The 23,133-nt window shown below is 36.5% G+C and overlaps 2 protein-coding genes across 7 annotated transcripts; one reads left to right on the forward strand and one right to left on the reverse strand.

Moving 5' to 3' along the window:
• Positions 1-2,993: 2,993 nt before the first annotated feature.
• LOC117614920 (zinc finger MYM-type protein 1-like) lies at positions 2,994-4,595 on the reverse strand. Its single transcript, XM_034343858.1, has one exon. The coding sequence runs from the start codon at positions 4,593-4,595 to the stop codon at positions 2,994-2,996; it is 1,602 nt and encodes a 533-aa protein (XP_034199749.1).
• Positions 4,596-11,951: 7,356 nt separating this feature from the next.
• LOC117638100 (fanconi-associated nuclease 1 homolog) lies at positions 11,952-23,079 on the forward strand. Of its 6 annotated transcripts, none has more exons than XR_004587272.1 (15): positions 11,952-12,233; positions 12,345-12,534; positions 14,059-14,561; positions 14,701-14,805; positions 15,482-15,746; positions 15,846-15,908; positions 18,026-18,100; positions 18,192-18,310; positions 18,854-18,924; positions 19,025-19,112; positions 19,216-19,356; positions 19,432-19,649; positions 20,561-20,834; positions 20,914-21,185; positions 22,076-22,844. XR_004587272.1 is itself a non-coding variant. In XM_034373199.1 (15 exons), exons 1-15 carry the CDS (start codon positions 12,141-12,143, stop codon positions 22,511-22,513), a joined length of 2,871 nt encoding a protein of 956 aa, XP_034229090.1. In that variant the 5' UTR covers positions 11,952-12,140; the 3' UTR covers positions 22,514-23,079. The 6 variants fall into 6 exon arrangements, 5 of the variants coding, with proteins under 5 accessions (XP_034229090.1, XP_034229097.1, XP_034229103.1 ...); XM_034373199.1 differs by having other exon boundaries at positions 20,958-21,185; positions 22,076-23,079; XM_034373206.1 differs by having other exon boundaries at positions 20,954-21,185; positions 22,076-22,556.
• Positions 23,080-23,133: the final 54 nt, after the last annotated feature.

Here is a 23,133-nt window from a genome sequence, read left to right on the forward strand (position 1 = left end):
TCATAAAAGTTTGAAATATCTTTTCACTCAGAAATAGCTTAACCTGAGACAAAGATGTTGGATGGAATACTTAGAAGATTATGATTTTGGTCTACATTATTATCCTGGAAAGGCTAATATAGTGGTTGATGCTTTAAGTAGGAATACACATGGATTTGTAGCAGGACTACAAATTCAGAAATGGAAGATGATGAATTGTATTCAAGATTATGATTTACATGTGAATGTACATGAGCATGGTGCTTATCTTTATAACTTGGTAACAAGACCAACTTTACTAGGAAAAGTTGTTGAAAAACAATAAGAGGATAACACCTATAAATTAATTCAAGAACATATTTTGCATGGAGACAAAACAGAAGGTTTAGACCTTTCATGAAGAAAATGGTTTAAGGTATTTAGGTAAACTATATGTACCTGAAATTCTAGAATTAAGGAATGAAATTTTTCATGAAGCTCATTACTCATCATACACTATAAAAATGTATCAGGATTTACGTCGTCAGTTTTGATGGAATGGTATGAAGAGAGATGTAGCAAATTTTGTATCAAAATGTCTGACTTGTCAACAAGTGAAAATAAGGATCATGCTTTAGAGTGAAGAGTCACGTGTTAAAACTCAAAGGCAATGGAGTTGTTTGTTGCACTAAAGTTACAAATTCTCATTTGATGGAGATGGAGAAAGTAGTGGAAGAAGCGGAATTACCTCCGACACTTCAAGTCAAGGAGGTTGAAGTAGTGGTTTAAGTGCGAGTTCAAATTGGTATGACACCACAAATAGTGACCCAAAGAAGAGGAAGGTTAATCATATTGAGAAAGGATTTAACAATAATTTTATAGAACAATTAGATGATGAGATTGCAAGAAGGTTTTATACGGGAGACTTGTCATTTCAATTTTCAAGGAACCCTCATTATGTGAATGCCTTTAGGAATTGCTTGTAGTAAAACACTTTCCGGTTACCACCCCTCAGTTACAATATGTTGAGAATTACACTTCTTAAAATAAATAAAAAATAACATTGAGAAGTGTTTGCAACCAATGAAGAGGGCATAACAAAGTAAATGGGTAAGTGTTTGTTGTGATGGGTGGTTGGATGCACAAAGAAGACCTCTTATTAATGTCATGGCCGTTTGTGAAAATGGGTCTATGTTCTGTAAGGATAAATTTTTCATGGCGAACTTACTTATTGAATAAATCCGGAAAATAAGTCTTCAAAATGTGGTTCAAGTGGTCACCACAATGCTCAGATTTGTAAGGCGGCCGGATATATTATTGAGGCAAAGTTTAAGCACGTCTTTTGGACACCATGTGTGGTCCATACTCTCAATCTTGCTTTGAATAACATATGCTCACTCGTACCAAGACATCCGGAAGTATATAAGCAATTTAGTTGGATTTCAACAATTTCAAGTGACGCAAGGTTTAGTAAGAATTTTATTATTAACCATAATATGATGTTGTGAATGTATAATGTTCATTATAAGTTGAAGGTGCTCTCCGTTGCCGAGACATGTTTTTCTTCTACAATTGGAGATGCCTTTTATGAGTGAATTATAGAAGTTAGATCATGCCTAATGTGAGCTCTCAAGTAGCATTAGTTGTGATTATGTGAGTTGAAGGAAAACATCGACTACCACATTTTTCGAGTGTATAAATACACATCTCTTCTCAAAATATATGTTTCCTAATTGATAGTGATTGAGACCAAATGTGTACATGATTCCACAAAAAACAAAAACCATGTTCATAATGTATTGATTTGAAGTTTCTTCTCAGAGAGGCGAATGATGTTGGGGTTATGGGCATAGAGGTGAGTGAGGTTGGGGTTGTGGTTGTACCTGGGGAGGTGATTAAGTTTGGATTTTCATAATTGGAGGAGGTGAGTCAACTGAGAAGAAACCAAAAACAAATGTTTAAAATGTAGTATTTAATTGCCCAATAAAATTATATTCAGATGCCTTTCATAATTGAACATAGAAGTAAAATCATGCCTAATGTGGGCCCTCATGTAGCAATGGTTGCAATTATAAGTTGAAGGAACACACAGGCTACCACATTTTTCGGGTGTACAAATACCTCTCTATTTTCCCAAAACCTATTTTCCCTAATTGGTAGTATTGAGAGACCAAATGTGTACATGGTTCCACAAAAAATGAAAACCATGTTCATAATGTTTTGGTTTGAAGTTTCGTATTGTGGACGTGAGTGATGTTGGGATTGTGGGTATGGAGGTGATTGAGCTTGGAGTTGGAGTTGTAGTTGTGGGTGTGGAAGTGATTAAGATTGGACTTCCATTAATTGGAGGACTTTACTCGGTTGAGAGGTGACCAAAAACACATTGGTACAAAAAAGAAGCAAGTCATTCTTGCGTTTAAAATGTACCAATACATCACCTACAAAAATGTGTACATGCTCGATAAAATTATATACAGATGCCTTTCACAAGTAAACCATAGAAGTAAAATCATACCTAATGTGAGCCCTCAGGTAGCAGTGGTTGCTATCACATAAGTTGAAAGGAGCACACCGACTACCACATTTTCGGGTGTACAAAAACACCTCTCTTTTTTCCCCAGACCTATGTTTCCTAATTGATGATGATTGAGACCAAATGTGTACTTAGTTCCACAAAAAATGAAAACCATGTTCATAATGTATTATTTTGAAGCTTCTTCTTGGGGATGTGAGTGATGTTAGCGTTGTGGATATGAAGGTGAGTGAGGTTGAGGTTGTGGTTGTGGAGGCACTGGTGGATCCAAAAAATTTTCAACGGATGTGCAATTTTTGAAAGATAAGAGCTCAACCAAAAAAAAAAAAAAAAAACAGAAGAAGAAGAAGAAAGAAAGGAAGACAACTTTTGTTACTTAATGGTGTTTTCAGAATATTCATAGCTGAAAAAGCTCTCTCAACCAAAGCAGTTGCAACAGGTAAAACTAAAGCTAATATAAGAAGTAAATACACATGGTTGTATATTCTACTCCTTCCTGTATTCACCAATTTTTATGCCATATCAGTAATTCTAATGATGAAAACTCTGTGCTGCTATGCATATCAACAATATAAAGCCCAAATTGATCTTCAAGCTTCATGAGGTCTCGGTCATTAAATTTTGGAGGGTAAAATTTAGCAAAACGAAGTATTTTTTGTTTGTCAAAAGCTGCAAAATTATAAGCCAGACTCAAACATGCCATACAAAGAAGCAATTCAGTATTTACCTCAGTGAAGCGATTATTCAATTCCACTAGTTGCTTATCAATGATAGTAAGAAATAAGTCCACACAATAATAATGGCGGTTTGTGATTTTATGAGCTTTACGTCTTGATCTCCCTTGTGGTACAAATAAATCATCCATGTTAGGAACGTCAATATCATTTTTACCACAAAATATTGATACTTCCTTGAGCAAATCATCAAAGTCATCATCCCTCACGGATTGTAGCTTTTGCTTACATCTTTGGACCAACATCATCGCATTCACAATATCTTGATCTTTCTTTTGTAATGCCTTTGATAAATCATTTGTGATTCCCAATATAAATCTCATCAAATATAAGTGAAACACAAAGTCAAAAGTTTGTATTTCTTTCAACAACCTATTTGCTTCACCTAAATTATCTTGGTTGACATCATCAACAATCCATTCAAGCACCTTCACCACGGGATGAAACATAATATTAATACTAAGTAAAGTATCATAATGTGAGTTCCAACGTGTATCACAAGGACGTTTGAGAGTAGTCTCTTGATTTAACCCTCGCCCCGTTTCAAGATCATCAATTTCAAGAGTTTCCATAATATCTTTTTGTTGTTGCTCTCTAAGTGCATCACGACGCTTACACGATGCTCCAATAATATTAACGACACTACTAGCCGTTGTGAAGAAAGTAGCAATGTTTTCATTTCCCTTTGCCACGGCTACAAGAGCTAGTTGTAGTTGATGTGCAAAACAATGGACATAATATGCTTGAGGATATTCTCTCAAAATCTGTGTTTTAAGACCATTGAGCTCACCTCTCATATTACTAGCGCCATCATACCCCTGTCCTCGTAGCCTGGACATGCTCAAATTTGTTGAAGAAATCAACTGCTCAATTGCCTCTTTCAATTTGCTACTAGTTGTATCAGAGACATATTGGACACCCACAAACCTTTCAATTACTTGCCCTTTTTTGTTCACATAACGCAACACCACTGCCATTTGCTCTCTTATTGAAACATCACGTGATTCATCTACTAATATAGAAAAGAATGCATCGTCCATATCACTAATAATTGCATCAATGGTTTCAACGGCACAAGAATTGACAAGTTCTTTTTGAATTTTAGGAGCAATATACTTGAGATTCCTTGGAGCGTTCTCAAACACAACAGCACGAACTTTCTCATCATGATCGGCAAGAAATTGCAAAAGCTCCACATAATTACCCTTATTGCTAGATGTTTCGCTTTCATCATGACCACGAAAAGGAAGATCTTGTCGCAATAAATATCTAGTGCAATCAAGTGCAGCAGTTAATAGAATGCGATAATTACTACGAACTTGGTCTGTCTGCTTGATCACAACGGTTTCAACGTGTTGCTTCTGATTCATTAAATCTGTACAATGTTGTGTAGCTTTATTGTGAAGACTTCCAATTTGTCCAACATGGTCCCTAAAATTCTCGGGTCCCTTCCTCCAATTTTTAAACCCTTTCTTTGTGAAGACATCGCTTCCAGCCTTTCCTTGTTTATCAAATTCACATTTAAAAAGATAACAATGAAGACAAAATGCAACATCTTTTTCTTTACTATACTCCAACCAAACAAATGAATCAAACCATTTCACAAGAAAACGTTAATTACTCTCCCTCATAAGTGTTTAAGGCATGTCATTTTGGCTTTTAGGCTGACAAGGACCCCTTTGCAAATAGGCTCTTCGAATTTATTCTCTAAAATTGGGATTATAATAAGTCATTGGAGGTCTAAATCCAGGGTCTGTAGGAAGATTAGCCAATATTTCATTCAACTCTGTGACCTCCAATCGTTTTGGACTACTCGAATTATTCAAGGGAGGATGTGAAGTAGGTGGATTTTTTGAAGGATGATTTGAACTAGCCGGATTATTTGAAAACTCTGTGACCTCCAATCGTTTTGGACTACTCGAATTATTCAAAGGAGGATGTGAAGTAGGTGGATTATTTGAAGGATGATTTGAACTAGCCGGATTATTTGAATGATGATTTAAACTAGCCGGATTATTTGAAGAAGGGTTGGAACTAGCCAGATTATTTGAAGGAGGGTTGGAACTAGCCAGATTATTTGAAGGAGGGTTGGAACTAGACGGATTATTTGAAGGATGATTTAACTCTTTCTCTGAAAGTACCGTTCCATAATTGTACAATTAAAACAAATTAAGGGTTTTATATCTCTTGCTATGACTAATTGACTATAATTTATCAATTAAATCAATATCAAATTATCAATTAAATCAACAAATAAAAATTAATTATACCTCAAATGACGTGTCACATAGCCTCTTCCTCCTCGAGTTTGCTAGTAATCTTACTAATACAGAGAGCGCTAAATTAGAAAACAAAAATTATTTTAAAAAAAAGAATAAACAAAATTGGCATTTGCTCAAGAAGAAAAAAATGCATTCGACTTACTTTGGATTGTCGTACTCAAGAAGGAAAAAAAACGCAGGATTATTGTGATGCACACACACTTTGATGATTGGTCTTTTATATAGAGAAATCTCAATCCTACTAAATTAAGGAACTCCTAAAACCCAATTGAATAAAAAGAACTCCCAATTAAAACCCAATTAAGTAAGGAATTCTAGAAGCCCTTTGAAAAGCCCACCAATTATAGCATCAGTTTTCTTTTTTTTTTTTTTTTTTTTTTTTTTTTAAAGTGAAAAACCCTGGACCAAAACGACGTCGTTTTGGCCAAGTTTAAAAACAAAAACAAAAACAAGCAGCGCCTTTTAAAAAGCCTGGTCCAAAACGACATCGTTTTGGCCAGGCTTCGTTAAAAAAAAAAAAAAAAAAAAAAACAAGCGCTCAGCGAGCACCAACATGCAGTAGCGTAGCACAGATTGGTTTGCGCATTTCATTGAACATGTGGTGTGCGTCGTTGGTCTGAAGTAGAGGTGTAATTCCAGCACCTGTAATGGAGTTTTCCGACGACTGGAGGTGCAGGTGCACCTCCTTGCGCTTGCACAGGTCCGCCACTATGTGGAGGTGATTAACTTTGGATTTCCATTAATTGGAGGAGGTGACTCGATTGAGAGGAAATAAAAAAATACATTGGTAAGGATGGGGTTCTCAAATGAACACTATAGTCTTGCTCAACGCTATAAGTGATGATCATAAAATTTAAAGGGACAAGGCGTACGACGAAGGAGATTCGAACGAGGTAACTTATCTAGATGGTTTGGATCTTTTTGTGGAGTTGTTTGCCAACAACTCAATAGATATGTCAATAAATGCAACATTTACAAATGGTAGGATTCTGATTTAGTGCATGGAAGACATAAGTCATGTGTGGTCATGAACTACATACACTTTGGAGCAAATGTAGGTAGCTGCTGTATCTTTGAGCATGAGCTTATGGCCACATAAGTTGCTAAGGACTCGTTTTGCTGTGTACACTTAAGTTACTAGTTGTGACTCATCTTCACTTGCACCGTTTAAGAAGTATAGTGCAAGGTATATAGGCTATAAGACTGCAATGTCCCTTTTTTTTGTATGATTGGTATTGAAGTAGACGTGGGGCTGTGCAGCAAATCCGGCAGTTGATGGTGTGGCTGCTGCTATGTTCCGACAGCAGGATGGCCCAGCAGAGCAGCTCTAGCACCTGGCACTTGCGGCTGTGGAGGTCACGAGACCATGTGGCAACTATTCTGCAATTCTAGGAGCTGTTTGAAGCGGTTATTCTACAATTCCAGCAACCGCAAGTGGTTGCAAAGCGCTAGGAGGCTGCTGCAATGTGTTGGCAACCACGGTTCCGTGCAGTTGCAGCGAGGTTTCCACCACGAAACCATGTAACGGGCTCGTCGTAGTGGTGTTACTCTTCGTAAGACTTGTATCAACCATGATTGTTTGAAACAAAGTGTGAAAAATGGATTTGGAGCACACTTTGAGTACTATTTCCTGTTCTCAATGAAAGCACGAATTTTCAATTTTCGTCCCCAAAGAATATTCGTCCAAAGATTCCGCCTTCCTCTTCGCTTTTCTTTCTCCCTGCAAAACAATACGAAGTGAAAAGACCACACTTGAGGGGTATTGGCCAATGTCCTTCCGATGTCTAAGTTAGGTTGAGTGTTTATAGGAAAACAATAGCTAACAATGGGATGGAGATTTCTCTAGGGTGAGAACCAGGTGATTGGAGTCTTGTGTGAGAGAGAGAGAGAAAGAGTATGGCGGCTAGAGTTTGTGAGAGAGAATTTATGTAGAGTTTCAGACATAAATTTAGATGTCCCTAAACCCTTGGTATAACCATGTATTTATAGAAGCCTAAAAGGCTAGGTTTTTGGAGGAATAATTCCACATATGGAAAGGAACTATTCTTCCCCAATTTGGAGAGATTGACGTAATTATGAATTTGATTTAAATCAAATCCCTAATTAAGGTAAGAACATAGTCTGAAATATCGATAATATCGACGAAATATCGAGGATATTTTGGTTTTTTCGAATCACGGATATTTCGGAACATAAATATCGACAATACCGACGATAATATCAGAATATATCGAGGTCGATAATTTCGCTCACACTTCAGCAATATTTTGTCAAAATGTCAGTGTAATATTGCAAAAATATCAAAAATATTGATGTAAAGGGGAAAAAAAAGGAAAAAGAAGGAAAAAAGGGGGAAAAAAAAACACAGGGGGGATTTAAACCCTTCCCATTTTACTCCTCCGACACCTTAATCATCATATCACTTATGTTTTTGTGATAATATGCTAAAATATTTATATTTATATGGGTGACATGTTAACAATTACATACAAAACTATTTTGAGGATTTATCATTTGATGACTACTCTTCACAATACACTTACTCTACACATAGAGATGATGAAGATAGTGAAAAATTTGAACTTCATAGGAACTGTATGTGATACTAAGTCACTCATGTATCTTACCATGCAATGTATGAAGTGTAAAATATTGTAGTAAATCATTATATATAAATGATTATGGTGTATTTAATATTTTTTCATTAATTACTACATATTTTTTACACTCACAGTGTTTGTCAGCTCGCTGTATAATCAACTTAAATCAGTTAAATCAATCATGCAATACATTTCCTTCTAATTTTTTGTGATAAACTAATAGATAATTGACTAAATAAACATTCTCCAAAGTTTCAATAAAAATTTCCAAGTTTTTCGTACAATTTCCGTGGATTTTATTTAATTCTTATCGATATCGATAATCTCTCGATATTTCCATCGAAATTTCCATATTTTTATACTACCGATATTTCCGATATCATCGATATTTTAGACCTTGGGTAATAATTGAATAATTGCCAACTAAATCAAAGAACTCCTAATTAGGCCAAATAATTCCCAAATTGATTGTCTTAAGTATTTGACCAAGGATCCATAGATATTTTGCTTCCACAAATGCCCCCTAACTTCTACATGGTGTGTGGTGGCATGGAGGATGTGTGAATTAACTGTTGGGTCATTTGTGGCATGCAGAAGCTAGGTGGCATTTGTGGAAGCAAAATATCTACGGATCCTAGATCAAATAATTAAGCCAATCAATCTGGGAATTATTTGGCTTAATTGGGAGTTATTTGATTTAATTGGCAATTATTTGATTCTTACCCTAATTAGGGATTTGATTTAAATCAAATCCTTAATTACGTCAATCTCTCCAAATTGGGGAAGAATAATTCTTTTCCATTTGTGGAATTATTCATCTGAAACCCTAGCCTCCGAGGCTCCTATAAATACATGGCTACACCAAAAGTTGAGGGACGTCTAAACTTCTGTCTGAAACTCTGCAGAAATTTTTTCTCAGCCGTCATACTCTTTCTCTCTCACACAAGGCTCCGACCACCACACATGGCTCCGCCCACCACACACGGCTTTGGTCACCTGGTTCTCACCGTAGAGAAATCTCCATCCTATTATTATCTATTATTTTCCTACAAACACTTGACCTAACTTAAGTATCGAAAGGCCTTTGGCCAACACCCCCCGGGTGTGGTCTTTTCACTCCGTATTGTTTTGTAGGGAGAAAGAGAAGAGAAGAGGAAGGCGGAATCATCAGACGAATATTCTTTGGGGACGAAAATCGCTCCCACAACTACTCTACAATTTTGTGCCAATTAATGGTTATTCTTTTCCGTTTGTAGAAACAAACATGCTAGTAGAAACTCTATATAGCTCAGCTTAGTGATACAACCATTAGGCTTATTCAAGGAAAATGATTGTATGATTTGAAGAATCATTTTAATTCTAGTAAGAACTTGAACAACATGAGTTATAACTCTCTTGGCTATCAAATAAAGACAAGCATGAGTTAAAATTCCAAAAACAGAAAAAAGGTGATAAGTGTTTTATTTCCTATATTTTTATACCTTTTATATATAGGTTTTGTAGGGAAAGTTAATTAAAAAGAGTATTATTACTTTACTTTTCTTATTTTCAGCTATTCTGCGCTCTTGGAAGGATTTCAACTGAAAGTCGACTTTTCGAACGAATTTTAGTGCAAGGCAAATTGTAGAAGAAAGCTAAGACATTGAAGATCATTGTATCAAAGTTTCATAATTTTCTACCAAGCCAAATGCTCCAGACCTGCAAGTCAAGACAGCCTAAGTTGAAATCTCGTTAGAACTGCACTGCTGTGGAAGATTGAAGATTTGAATAGCTTTCCGATTTTTCCTAGTGGCGTATAATATATGCTTGGAAAGCTTAGAGATAAAGCTACGTTTCTCATATTTTTCCAGAATTTTCTAGGAAGTGCAACGACCCAAAAACGTGCATGCAACTTAGCTGACGTGTTTCCTAGTCAAAGAAGGATTCTTTCCTAGTTTGTTTCCTTAATTGTTTGAGATTTTGTTTTGCTTTAGGAGAGTTTTTCTAGACCATTTTAGAGTAGGGTTTAGTTATTTTACACTATATAAGGTCACCCTAAGGATCTCTTCAGGGCATCATATTTTCTATCATCTTCCCATATACAACTTTCATACACCCACAAATATATCAGAGAGAGAGCCAAGAATTTGTTGTCGCTGTGTTGCTGTGGAAAATCCAGAGATCAAGTCCATCTGCCAAATCGGTTTTATGACAACAATTCTCTTGTTTATCTTTTCTTTTGTCATGAACTAATTTTCCTTGCTAGGGCTACGATGTAGCCTAACCATGAATACTTAATTTTTATAGTTATATTAATTTTTTATTACTATTCCATGTTGAGTATTTGTTATTGTTCTTAATGCTTTGAATATCTGGCCAATATTTAATTGATTTGATGATCCAAGAGGAGACCGAGAGGAGATGTTTGGTGTTTGCTTCTTATAACATATACCATGTCTTGAATGAGTGCCTAAGAGAGACTAACATGACTCATGCAGTTTTCTTGCAGGTTCTTATAGAACTTAATGGGTTCTTGATTTTCTAAATTCGTTGCTCGAGAGAGAATGGGTTGTTAATTAAGAATACTTTTGGTTGAGCCCGAGAGGGGATATCGAATGAATTAAGATAAACCAACTGTCAACATGGGTAGTAATTATGGTTAATTGCCTATAAGAATTAAGTGGAATTGATTATGGTGAAATCGGATGCTCTAGTGTCTCATCATCTTGATTTTCCAACATTAATTAAATTGCTATTTTTCATAATTATTTTAGCTTACTTAAATCAATCAATCTTCTTAATCAACTATTCAAATAAATTCTAAATTAATCGTAATTGGTAGTTAATTGGAAATTACAATCTTCGCGGGAACGACACTCTACTTATTTGTATATTACTTGTACAAATTGTGCACTTGCAATAATTTCACAACAAAAGGTCAGGATGGGGATAGGATGGCTGAGGATGAATGACCGCAAGGCTGAGATGGGAGTGAGGGTGTACGCTGGGATGGGTTTGTTTACTTTTTTAATTTTAATTTTTTTTTGTTTAAATGTAGTTTTTTATTTTATTTTTTTAAATTTTAATTATTATACTATTTAATTATATTTTTATTTATGAGGTGGACTCCACTTGCCACGTCACCCATTCAATTGTTGGTCATGATCCATACGTATGAAATTACAAAAACACCCCTTTCACGTCATCAAAGTTAACAGAGTTTTGGATGGAGTTGACGGCAGGGGGCAAAGTGGATCACTAAACCTCAGTTAAGGGATAAAAGTGGAATTTGAGCGAAACTCAGGGAGCATTCGTGTAATTAAGCCTATTAAACATAGAAGCATTCAATTATAGGAAGTCACTAGGAGTCCTTTCTCTTTCCTCAAATTTAGGAACTCTTAGAGGTCTTCCTATTTTAGGAGCTGGATAGGAAGCATAGTTGGAGGTAGGTTTTCTCAATGAATAATGCTACTCTTACCACATTTTCATACCACCTTATGTGGCAAATGAGGTGGACAACCATATCAATTAAAATTAATTTAACATTTTCTTTTCTTTTATGATTTATTGACATTTTTTAATTGATTTGGTTGTCTACTTCATCTGCTTCATAAGGTAGTACGAAAATATGGTAAGAGTAGCATTACTCTTTTTCATTTCCTAATAAATTTTAACTAAGGAGTTGATTTAGAGAGCTCATTATGAATACTCTTATGATTAAAAAATAAAATAAAAAAATTATCTGCACTTGGTGAAAAAAGTGGGCCAAATTCTCCTTGTTCCTCCTCTCTAGGAATGACAAATTTTTTTATATAATCTTATCCGAATATTAAAATTCAATTATCTAAAGACGGTACCAGAAAAGCTGGCATCTGGAAGGATTTGGCGGGACTTTTATATTTTAAGCAGCAAAGAGAGGGAAGCGATTGAGAGTGGGATTTTCACCAAAAAAAATAATAATAATAATAAAGAAGATAGAGAGAGGGGGATATAAAAATTAGGGCACCAAAATGAAAAATTGAAGCTTCGAATCCCTTCAAGTCAGTATGTGAAGATGTTGAAGGGAAGAGAAAGCTTGATTCGATTGGTGGGCAAACGTAGGCGATGCCTTCCAAACCGCCAATCACTCCTCTCCACCCCTACCCAGGCACTGTCCCTAATTTTCGTCTTCAAATTTTTTATTTTTTATTTCAAACTTTGATCATTTTATCATTGAATTATTACTAAATTGATGTTGCGGTTTTTTTTTTGCTTTCAGAGCTCATTGAATCTGCGTGCTGATGAAAATGGAAAATTCGTTAGCATTGATAACGTAGAAGGGTCGTCGAATCAAGAAGAACAAGGAAACACTGAATACAGTGCGGTGGGGCTTGTAGATGAGAGAGTTACTTGCCCTGTTTGCGGAAACAAAGTCAGTGGCCAAAGCAACATCATCAATTCTCATCTGGGTACCTTCTTTATCCTGCTTTCTTTTTGTTTTGTTTTTGCAGAATGAGTTTGACATTTTGGTTTGACTTCACACTAAGGGGGCTGTTCTCTTCCTAATGAATGTGTTTGAGAGTCCCAAAGCTTTGGTGTTAGTGTAGAATGATGTTTACTTTGTATAGTTAAATAGGGAGACACTTAGCTGGTGCCTTGATTAGTTTGTCAAGACGTTGCTTTGTTAACATCATTAGCATTATGCTTTTCGGCTTCCCAATTTTAATGGAGTCACAAGGAGGTGGAACTATTCCATGCAACAACTTGAAGAACCTGAATTTGATTGGGAAAGTGATGTTAATGAACCTAAGCGACATAATCTTAATTATAACAGAGAATAGAGATCCTATCTTTGAGCTATCTAACTTGATTTGGAAGGCTGCAGTTCCTACTAAAGTGTAAGGTTTCTGTTGGTGGGCCGTTCATGAAGGTAAATACGTGTGAACTGCTACAAAGAAAAAGATCCCCTTCATGCTTATCAATGCATTAGTGTACCTTGTGTTAAAAAGAAGAACTGTTGGGGGTGCTTCGTCTGGTGTGGGGTTATCCTTGGAATTTTATTTGATCGTAATTTTAATTTATTATTGAGGTGATAGTACATGGTTTAGATGGACATCTTGTTCACAAGGAAATTATGGGCCGGCTATTGAGGGTGTTTGGTAAGGTGTGGGTTTGTCCTCAGAATTGTTATTTTTTGTTTGTTAAGTGTTCTTTGCTAGTGTTGAATAACAAAAAAGCAGTTACTCTTTTAAGGTGCGCGGTCTTGGCTCTCATTTGGATAGTTTGGTTGGAACAAAATAAGACGGCCTTTGAAGACTGGGAAGAGGAGATGGAGTTACTTTGGGATAAAATCAAATTTGTAGGGCATCTTCTCCCAAATGGTTTAGAGATATTATTTTAAGTGTTATTCTTCTTGATTAGGGAGGACCTTTGGTTCTTGTTGTAATTTGCATTTATGATTGCGCGTGATCGTACCGTTTAGATGGACATTTGGTTCAACCCACTTTTCTTTGCTCATAGCATTTGTGTTTCTTATAGAATTTTTGTGTGGCGATATTATCAGTTTCTGAATGACGCTGTCTCTTGATTTTCTTTATAAATCTAGACTCTGAATGGTGTTTTGAGAATCATCAGTCTTTACTGTGTGAGAGGACTTTGCCTATATTCTTCACATAAAACGGGAAGTTCAGCAGGGTTTTCCTTGTATGAGATAATAACTGCTCATCAGAGAGCAAAGTATTGATACTGCAAGTATTAGTTATATTCGAATTCTCTTAAGATAATTAAAAAATTGAATTGTTGATTTTCTGCACTATGTAAGGTGTATCATGGTCCACGAAAGACATCAATTAGATTCATACGCCCTAGTTTTCTGTTATGGGGATTTAAGGAATCTTATTATGATGTAATCTCAGCTTCTTTATTTAATGTTGTGATTTCTTAAACTTTCCGTTAACTGAATTGAATTGAATACCTTTACAAATTTCTTGCAGATGTGTGCCTGTCAAGGGGAACTAAACGGAAGCTGACCCAACGCACACTCCTAGAGTTAAACTTCTGCCCAGACTCAAAAGCTCAAATTCGTACCTGTTATTCAAAAGAGTTAGGAAATGATTTATTTCATGCAGCACATGATGACAGTCATGTACAGCGTGTGGTTCATGGATTATCTGACATCAGTGCTGTTGAAGAAAGTGATGATGATGTGCGTGGATCATCGTTAAATTTAATGGATGATATGCAAAATCAAGTTGGTATGTGTGGAAACCCAATTCTCAAGGACAGGATCAATGCCAATGTTGATGATCTCTCATGGGCCCTAAAGAATGAGGTGCCTGATGTTGAGATGACTGTTACTGTGGACGACATATCTGGGGTCATTCTTGAAACTTTTATCGTTGGCCGTAAATTTAGTGATGGAAATGAGTTAGACCTTGGGGCAAGAATTTCTCTTTTAAGAGACCCAGATAACCCTAAAGATCCAAATGCCATTAAGGTTCATTTATTTTCTTGCGATTTTCTCTTTGAGGATTTGATGTTTTGTGTATTCTTTATTTATATATTAATTAACTGTTGTTTAGATTTAATTTTATTAAGTTCTAATTTCCATGCATTACATGGTCCTTTTGGGTTAGGTTATTTCTTCAGATTCAGGATGCCGCAAAGTGCTTGGTTTTCTCCCTCGCAAGCTAGCTCAATATTTGTCTCCTCTGATGGAGAAGTACTTCCTAAACTTTGAGGTAATATATATTTAGGATAATTTTCAAATGAGGATGTCCTCATTTAAAAAGAATGGGAACATCCTTCCTAGGCTACCTCAAAATGCAGTTCAGTGATAAGAACTGTCTATTTTTTGGTCATTCTGCAAAGGTCAACCCTTTTAAAATCCAGCCTGTCTGAAAGTATTGATCATGTAAACTGTACAAACAAACAGTTTGTCATAGGAAGATGAAATGATAATGATGGAAAGCAAACGGCTAAACAATTTCTCATTTGGTTGTTCTTTTGCATGGATGATCCTTGAAAGATAACCCAAAAAATAGACACTTCCATTCATTTGATAGCATGCCTGAGATAAGATGCTTGCATTTTTCTTACATTCAAACACTCTCAGTGTAAGCTAAGTTAACATATGTGTGTGTGTGTTTGACCTCTGCCACATTTATTTTGCTTGCTTAGTTTTATTTAGCATAACTTTTTTTCTGGTATTCATTCCGTTAATAAGGTAAAATTCCAGTGGTGGGAGAGAACAAAAGGTAGATAACTGCCTCACTTGGTCTATAGGGAATAGGCAGTGGAAGTTTCGTGTCCATTTTATGATTATATATGATTTTTAAAGCATCTTAAGCTGACATTTCTTAAGTAATGGCCTGCTGGATAAAGTTCTGATTGTCCTTCATGTGGAATTTCTTTCAGGGATCCGTGATCTCTGTTCCAAAGAATTCTATTGATGTTGTCCCAATACAGATCATGTCCCACAAGACTGGGTCACGTGGTGCTAAGGTATATTATAATGATGAGGCTTTCAAATGTCTATGGAAAAATGCTCAGCAAGTAATTGAATCTACAAAGTCTTGTCCACCCAGTGCAGTAAAGTATCAGGAGAACTTTTGTGTTTTCATACACGATGTTTTGAAAAGCAATTCTCACCTCTTGACAGAAGACGAAAAGAATTTCATAGGTATCAATTCAGTTGCTTGTATTATGAATCGATGATTTATTATTAGTTCCTTGAACTGTTTCTCAACACTGATGACTGTTATATGTATATTGTTGGCAGAGTTATTTTCTTCACTGTCAGATGATAGTCAGAGGCTATTTGTTCGGCTCTATACACGGAAAGGTTTTTTTTTCTATGCAGATTATGTTTCATACGGGTCATGGTTTAAGCATTGCTGTTATTGTTTTGTGTTGTGTTGTTTTCCATTTGTTGTGCCGAATACTGTAAGGGATCTTGTGAGCATGGTTGACCATAAGCTAGCCTAGACTCTATGTTATGCACAACGTTGTTTCCGATGGTACCTCCTAATCCTAGTCATTCTGGTCATTAACAAGACATGCACAGAGCACAACATAGTGAGTGATGTTTTAAACTTCACACGTGGAATAATTTCTAACCCTACTACTCTTGATGCCACTAGCACTATCCATGAGGGTCGTCATCTCCTCATCTCTCATATTCTCTTGGAGATCCAATTGATCCTTTTGGATGCCCAGAGTGTGTCTCGAAGTTGCCTCAAGGTTACCGATTACATGAAGTCTAGGGTTTCGTCTCTTTGTGTTTCTTCCTGTTCATGAACAGCACCTCACATGATTGAGCTGACAGATGCTTTTCTCCTTTGCCTCAATAATATGAATATGCAATGCACACTATCTAATATTTTTTTCCGTGACTCCCAACGCAAGACAGTCATTACCCACTCCCTCCCTTGCTACCTGCACAGAAGTAATTTTAAGTACATCCTGTATAACTCAACATTTCAGGCTATTTGTATTGCATTCTATATTGTTTACCTGCATCATTTTTCCATGCTATGATCCTGGGATTGATTGGGTAGTCTGATCGATGGGTCTTATGGTAGTTTTGCTCTTTACTCTTTGGCCAGATTTCTGGGGTATGCTCGTATCGGATACGGCGCCGATACGATACGGCACCGATACGCCATGTGGCGTATCGTAGACTTTTCTGGGATGTTGACTTGACGATACGGCTCCGATACTCCACAGATACGGCACCGATACTCCATCAATACGTCAAGGGGTAAAAACGAAAATATTTTGAAAATTTGGGGTTTGTAAACTTATAACTTAGAATTTTAAAGACCTGCCTCTGTCGAGAGGCTAGGTCATTTGGGATTCAGCGGCAACCAAAAAAGAAGAAGAAGAAGGAAGAGAAGAACCCACCACCAGCAATCGCCGTCGGCCCGTCACCATCTTAGATTCAATTGCCGTCGCCTTCGCCACCTTTGCCATCACAATCGCCGTCGCTCCTCAAAGTTTTCTTCTGATTCTTGCTGTGTTGTTAATTAGATAATGGGTATATGGGTAATATTGGGGTGGGACTTATAATTTGGAAATAGCTCCTCAAGGTGTCGAAATGGACTTATATTTTGGAAATAGCTGCCTAGTAGCCTACTAATTGTTTTGTATATGTATTAGTTAAATTTTTTTTTTTTTAATCAATGAAGTTATGTGTTTTGTTAATGTTTTGAACTTATTATGGATGAAATATCAATTTTTCTATTTATATTATTTTAATCGCTGTATCGGTGCTGTACCTGTATCCTAGTTTTGGGAAATTTGCCGTATTGGCGTATCGTATCGTATCGTATAGCCGTACCCAATCTGTATCAGTGCAACTAGGTTGCTGTGGTTCATGCAATATGTACTGCTTCATGGATTTGTTGCCTGGTTAAGTATGCTAATCACAAATGTTTCGCTCTAGTGTATATAAATAACTTAAAGCTTATAATAGCTTCTTTCTTTTTTCCTACTCCACAGCCCTTTTCATTTCTGCTTTAGATTCTGGAATATCACTTAAATTTTTTGAGGAACTTTCATTTCAGGTCATAGTTTTGGGCTAATACATGTGAAGCAGACCTCTCATTTAAACATTGACATTACAGACTTATTCTATATGAAACGGTTGATTAGAAATTGCTATTTTATGTGCTTTACATCTTTAGTTTTAGATTTTCATGCTTTATTACAATCTGGTTGATCCCATTATATCAGGACCCTTTCAACATTGCACAAAAGCCATTATTTTACATTCATCTAGCACTAAAAAGGCTATTCCTAGTAGAAACTGTAGAACTATTCCAAATATTTTGGCTAAAAACATATTAAAGACTCGGAGACGTTATGCACCTACGTAATCCAAGTGAAACTATAACGTTTCGTGCCCTTTTTTCTTTCCAAAAATAATTTAGTGATTTATACGTTGGTCTTCTTTCTCAGGGCCATGGTTTCGGCGATCAGCTATTTCATACCCAGAAGTGTTGGATCCTGAGCAAGCAGTGAAAGGGCTATCTGGTAATCCAATACTTTTAGTTGGATATGCTGTATGTTTTCTCTTCAAAATTCCAGATTAAGGTTGATGGTAGATTAGTTTGTCGTCCTGCAGAAACAGGTTATGCATCTTGCTTTGGAATTCCAAATGAACTATGTGATGATGATATAAAGGAGATTTTGGATTTGCTCACTGTATCTGAACTACGTGAAATTTTATGCATGCTTAAGCAGGTTAGCATATAATGATTTTCCTATAGGGATTTTGGCTTTGATTCTGTCCACAATAATGTTTGCATAAATTCATTATAGACGCAATTTTATAACAATCAATCAATATGCATCTTTGACAATAAATGGAGCATTTATGGTGGATCATTCTAAATTTGGTTGTATCCCTAAAGCATGCTCCTAAAGTGATGAATTGGCTTTCGATGACTACATAGTACGAGTCCTACTGTGTGGACAGATACGGGTCAAACATTTTGTTCATTGTGATAGACTGAAGTTACATGACAGTGTTTCTGTGCATGCATATATTCATGTGTTGATGTAAGTGAATGTGTATGAAAAGTTAAAGGCTGTGCTTTTATATGTATCTTCAGCTCTTTCTTTTCTCCCTTTTATGCCGAGAAATCCTTGGCCTTGAATTAAGTAGTGTTGATACTGGACTCACATGCTACTCTCTATAATTGTTGGAATCCAGTCTCACGATTTTCTTGCTTTGTTATCTAATGGGCCTTCTCTGAAACTTTGCTACTTCTATTGATGCTACAGAATTGCAATCGTGCCATGAGAAAGCAGGATCTTATTGCGTCTCTTATTTCTTTGTATAAAGAGGAGTTATGGTATTAATTGTTTTCTATTGCAATCCTTTTAATATGTTGATTATGTGACTTCATGAGAAAATTCTTAATTCTCTATTTCCTGTTAATTTGCAATGTACAGCCCATTACTACCTTGTATGGTTTTGGATCGAACAGGTGCCTGTGTTAGGATATCGTTAAAAGCAGAGTCCCTCATTTGGCGTGCTGAGGTGCTTTCATGTCTTCTAATGATTAATTAATATTACCACAGTAATCCAGAAAGGCCAGGTTAGAAATAATAGTTTTATTGTGATTCTTTTTAATTATATGCAGAGGCTTTTCTTCCTGAATGGAGAGCAGGATTTATCGGCATTTCTACTGGTGGATTTGGGAATAGTCAAGTATCCAACTTACAAGTGCATAATTTCACAACAAATTTTCTCAGGTCGAGATGGCTTGCTTGCTTATGAAGAGGTGTTGCTTTGTATGTATGCAAAAACATTGAAGACCTTGATCACCATTACCATATCTCATGGTCTTTTCTTGCAGGCCATTGAAGTCGCACAGATAATAGATGAAGCTCTGGATGGAAGCAACATTGAATTGGTGATAAAATGCATTGATATTGCTGATTCCAGTATATCCAGTGAATCAACTCAATCTTTAACCTCTGAATCAATGGCTCCATTTCTTTCCCGCTTTTCTGCAAAATATGTCTACTCAAAAGTGGTTTTACTTGGAATTTCCTTTCTTGAGCGTGAGCATAGGTATGATCTTGGAATTACCTGTCATTATTTACGTCAATGCTTCTGCTGCGCAAATTACATGTTGTTCTCTGTCTGGGATTTTTAAGTTAACTTATGTTGACCTCACAAGCATGTTTGAGCAGCCATAACTCACTTTGAATTGTTTCATGTTTCTTCTTTTAATGTGGCCAATTAACATTTGTGTTATAAACTTTTCTGGAATAGTGGATACCTGTTGTTGAAGAATGTAAAAATACCACATTGGAAACTTGACAAAATAAATACAATATGTAAATGAGTGGTTCTACTACTAATAACACCGAGGCCTTGATGGTGGTTAAGTTGGGGACAATATCTGGGTAGTAGTGGGCCGTTGGTTTGTCTCTCTGAAATCTTAACAATTAGTTTGAAACACAGCAAAATGAAATGTTAATCGTGGCCAGAAATGGTTTGTTTCTGCCCTCAATTTGTCGGTGCTTTAAAGGTCATAAAACTTACTGTTGACATATTGTATCCCAGTTCTTCCTAAATGCTACCCTAATAAATGCCAAAAACCTTATTTTATCTATTCGTTTAGTCTAAAAGAGCCCTAAATCTTATACCCCAAACCCTAAACCCTAGAGTCCATCAATAATTTAAACCCTACCCTAGTAAACCCCAAGATCCCCTAATAAGTTCTGAAATTAAAATAAAAAATAGAGAAAGGAGAGTCGATTGATGGACGCTGAATTTTGGAGTTCACATTTTTTGCATAAACCACCAACGATTGCTAGCATCTATGAAATTGAATCAAATATATTATATTATTTACTATACTGGTAACTGGTCAGCTCTTTGCACATAGAGTTCTAAGGAGAACTGATGTTGATTACACCTACATTTGTCTAATTGTGATGTTTCCCAGGCTGAGATAACTTTTGTCTTCCACTCAGGTACAGTGATGCAATATATCTACTGAAGCGGCTGCTAAAGTGCTTCACTTGTGATGGTAGAAGAGGATATTGGACACTGAGGTTGTCGATTGACTTGGAGCACATGGGATATCTTAATGACAGCCTTTCTGTTGCCGAAAATGGGTTACTGGATCGTTGGGTACGCGCTGGTTCAAGAGTGGCAATTCAAAGGAGAGTCCTTCGGTTAGGAAAACCACCAAGGCGATGGAAAACTCCTAGTTTTGCAGAGTCCGTCAAGAGGAAGATCATGGAGGTAATCACTTGATTGTAATATGCTTGTTAAACTCTCAAGTCAAAGTTGAGTTATTTAATTTTGTTTTTACATCTTACAGTACCACTGTTCCTGTTGACTCAGTTTTTTTGACCAACAAGTTAGGTTCATGTTCAAGGGAGACCTCTAAATTCTGTGATAGGTATGAAGAGCAGGTTTTATGGAGAAGATGGGGAGCAATGTGGGGTAGAGCGGCTAGCCCTGCAGCATTATGCTGCAGAAGGATGGCGGGGTGTTCATACAGAGAGTGGCATTTGGTTAACTATTTTTGGTCTTCTTATGTGGGATATTATCTTTTCTGATATACCAAACGTCTTCCGCACCAGATTTCAGGTATGTTTGAGTGTGTGCTACCAAGCTTCAAACTTTTTTGAAATTTTCTACTTTGTATACATTCCTGCATACATGTATATATATGCATTTGCATGCTTGGCTTAGGTGTGGTTGTGTTCATGCCTGGTCCTTCAGAGGTTGCTCAGTTGCACTGCTTGGCCTATAGATGTCATTTATTACTCTTGTTGGAGTGGTAAGTGACAACTGAAGCTGGCAACCTAGAGGCATGAAGCATAATATGTGTTTGGTTTCTGCTACTGTGTATACTTTAAGTCTGAATTTCAAGGAGGGGGACTGATCAATAAGAGAGAGCATAAGGTGGTGTTTGGTTTCTACTGTTGTACTTTAATCTGAATTTAAAGGGGGTAGACTCGTAGCACCTAAGAATTTGAATAGGTTCAAAATTTATAGGAGGTGATAGATGCAGGAATGGAGAAGAAGGGAGAGTGATCTTGTTTGCCAGCTGACACCCAAGATTTGATCAGATACAAGTTTAACTTCAATAGTTTAATCTTTCGATTATAAGGCTATCACAAAGTTGATGTAGAACAGGAAGAGAAATAAAAGAATGTTGAGAGAGAGAAACACAAATATAAGTGCTTGAATAAGAGGGTTTAGACAGAGGAAGAACAAAAGAGGCAAAATATGATAAAGTTATATTGGCTTCATGCTCACCAGCATGTCTGATATCTATAACCCTGTTACTGTAAGGCCTCATTATAAGGCAATTAAATTAATAAAATACCAGATACTATCAAACTTGCTCGGATCAAACACTTTTTTCGTCAACGCTTTTCATGTCTAAAGTTCTGTACATGGTCTTTTCTTCAATATATTTGACTCTTATTTTGGAAAAAAAAAAATGAAGAAATAAAATTCCTATTTTGCAGACTGCTCCCTTGGATTTGGAGACTGATAGCTTTTATCTAGTGAGAAAGAGCCATATAGAATCTCACCTACAGAGTATTCATGATGGCATGGCTGAGGAGATCCTCATCACTTCATGGGAATTACATGAGGGAACCGCATGTAGAGGAGTTAACTGGGACCGGCATTCCCTCTCTGAGCTTCGGGCAGCTGTTACATGCATCGGTGGCCCTTGTTTGGCCTCATTCTGTCGACATCTAGCAAAAGAGTATCGAAGCTGGTCAAGTGGAATGCCAGATTTATTGTTGTGGCGTTTCCATGGGAATTACAGAGGTGAAGCCAAGCTTGTCGAAGTTAAAGGCCCCAGGGATAGACTCTCCGAACAGCAGCGGGCATGGCTGCTGCTTTTAATGGACTGTGGGTTCAATGCTGAGGTCTGTAAAGTGAGCCCTCTTTTGTGAATTTAATGTGCTGCTTCGGTCCTCCATTGGAAGCATGTAATGAGGACTTTGAAGATGCATGAAAGACCTACAGAAAATAATTCACAAGGATTGGAAATTAAAGCAATTTGATGGACTTTTGCGGAAGTTTGCCGTTTGATCACTAGAGTATTTATGGAGCAAGCAATCCCAGAACTTGAAGATACTTCTTTGCCTAATGGGGATTTCACCTTTGGAGACGTACCATGGAAAGAAGTTGATTATGAATATTGAGGAGGGTTCTCCGGTTGGATTCAACCTTTTCTGGAGATTCGTTAATGATGACATTGCCTGAGCCGTTATGAGCTCAGGCACTTCTGTGCCATTTATTTGTTACCCTTAGTTGGCATTGGCAAAGGCCATATTCTCTGATTTAGGCGTTAATTTTCCTTGAACTTGGAGGAACTGGTTTACTATTACGAGATCAAATGTTGATCATATGCGTCAATATACATGAAATATTTGTATTCCTAATGTCCTCATGTTTACACATGGAACAAAATATTTATTTTAAAAATCAAAGTTCTTCAAGAATCTTGAGAATGAAACGGAAGTATTGTTTCTCTCTTTCCCATGAAATAATTTCTATCTTGTATGCAGAA

Source organism: Prunus dulcis, chromosome 1, assembly GCF_902201215.1.
Source record: "Prunus dulcis chromosome 1, ALMONDv2, whole genome shotgun sequence".
NCBI classification, from domain to species: Eukaryota; Viridiplantae; Streptophyta; class Magnoliopsida; order Rosales; family Rosaceae; genus Prunus; species Prunus dulcis.

Excerpts from the sequence above, each read along its gene's own strand:
- LOC117614920 (XM_034343858.1), bottom strand. The coding sequence starts at position 4,595 with ATGAATCAGAAGCAACACGTTGAAACCGTTGTGATCAAGCAGACAGAC.
- LOC117638100 (XM_034373199.1), top strand. The coding sequence starts at position 12,141 with ATGTTGAAGGGAAGAGAAAGCTTGATTCGATTGGTGGGCAAACGTAGG. Across the intron at positions 19,650-20,560 it reads TTTCTTGAGCGTGAGCATAG|GTACAGTGATGCAATATATC; the intron begins GTATGATCTTGG and ends TCTTCCACTCAG. Across the intron at positions 21,186-22,075 it reads TCTTCCGCACCAGATTTCAG|ACTGCTCCCTTGGATTTGGA; the intron begins GTATGTTTGAGT and ends CCTATTTTGCAG.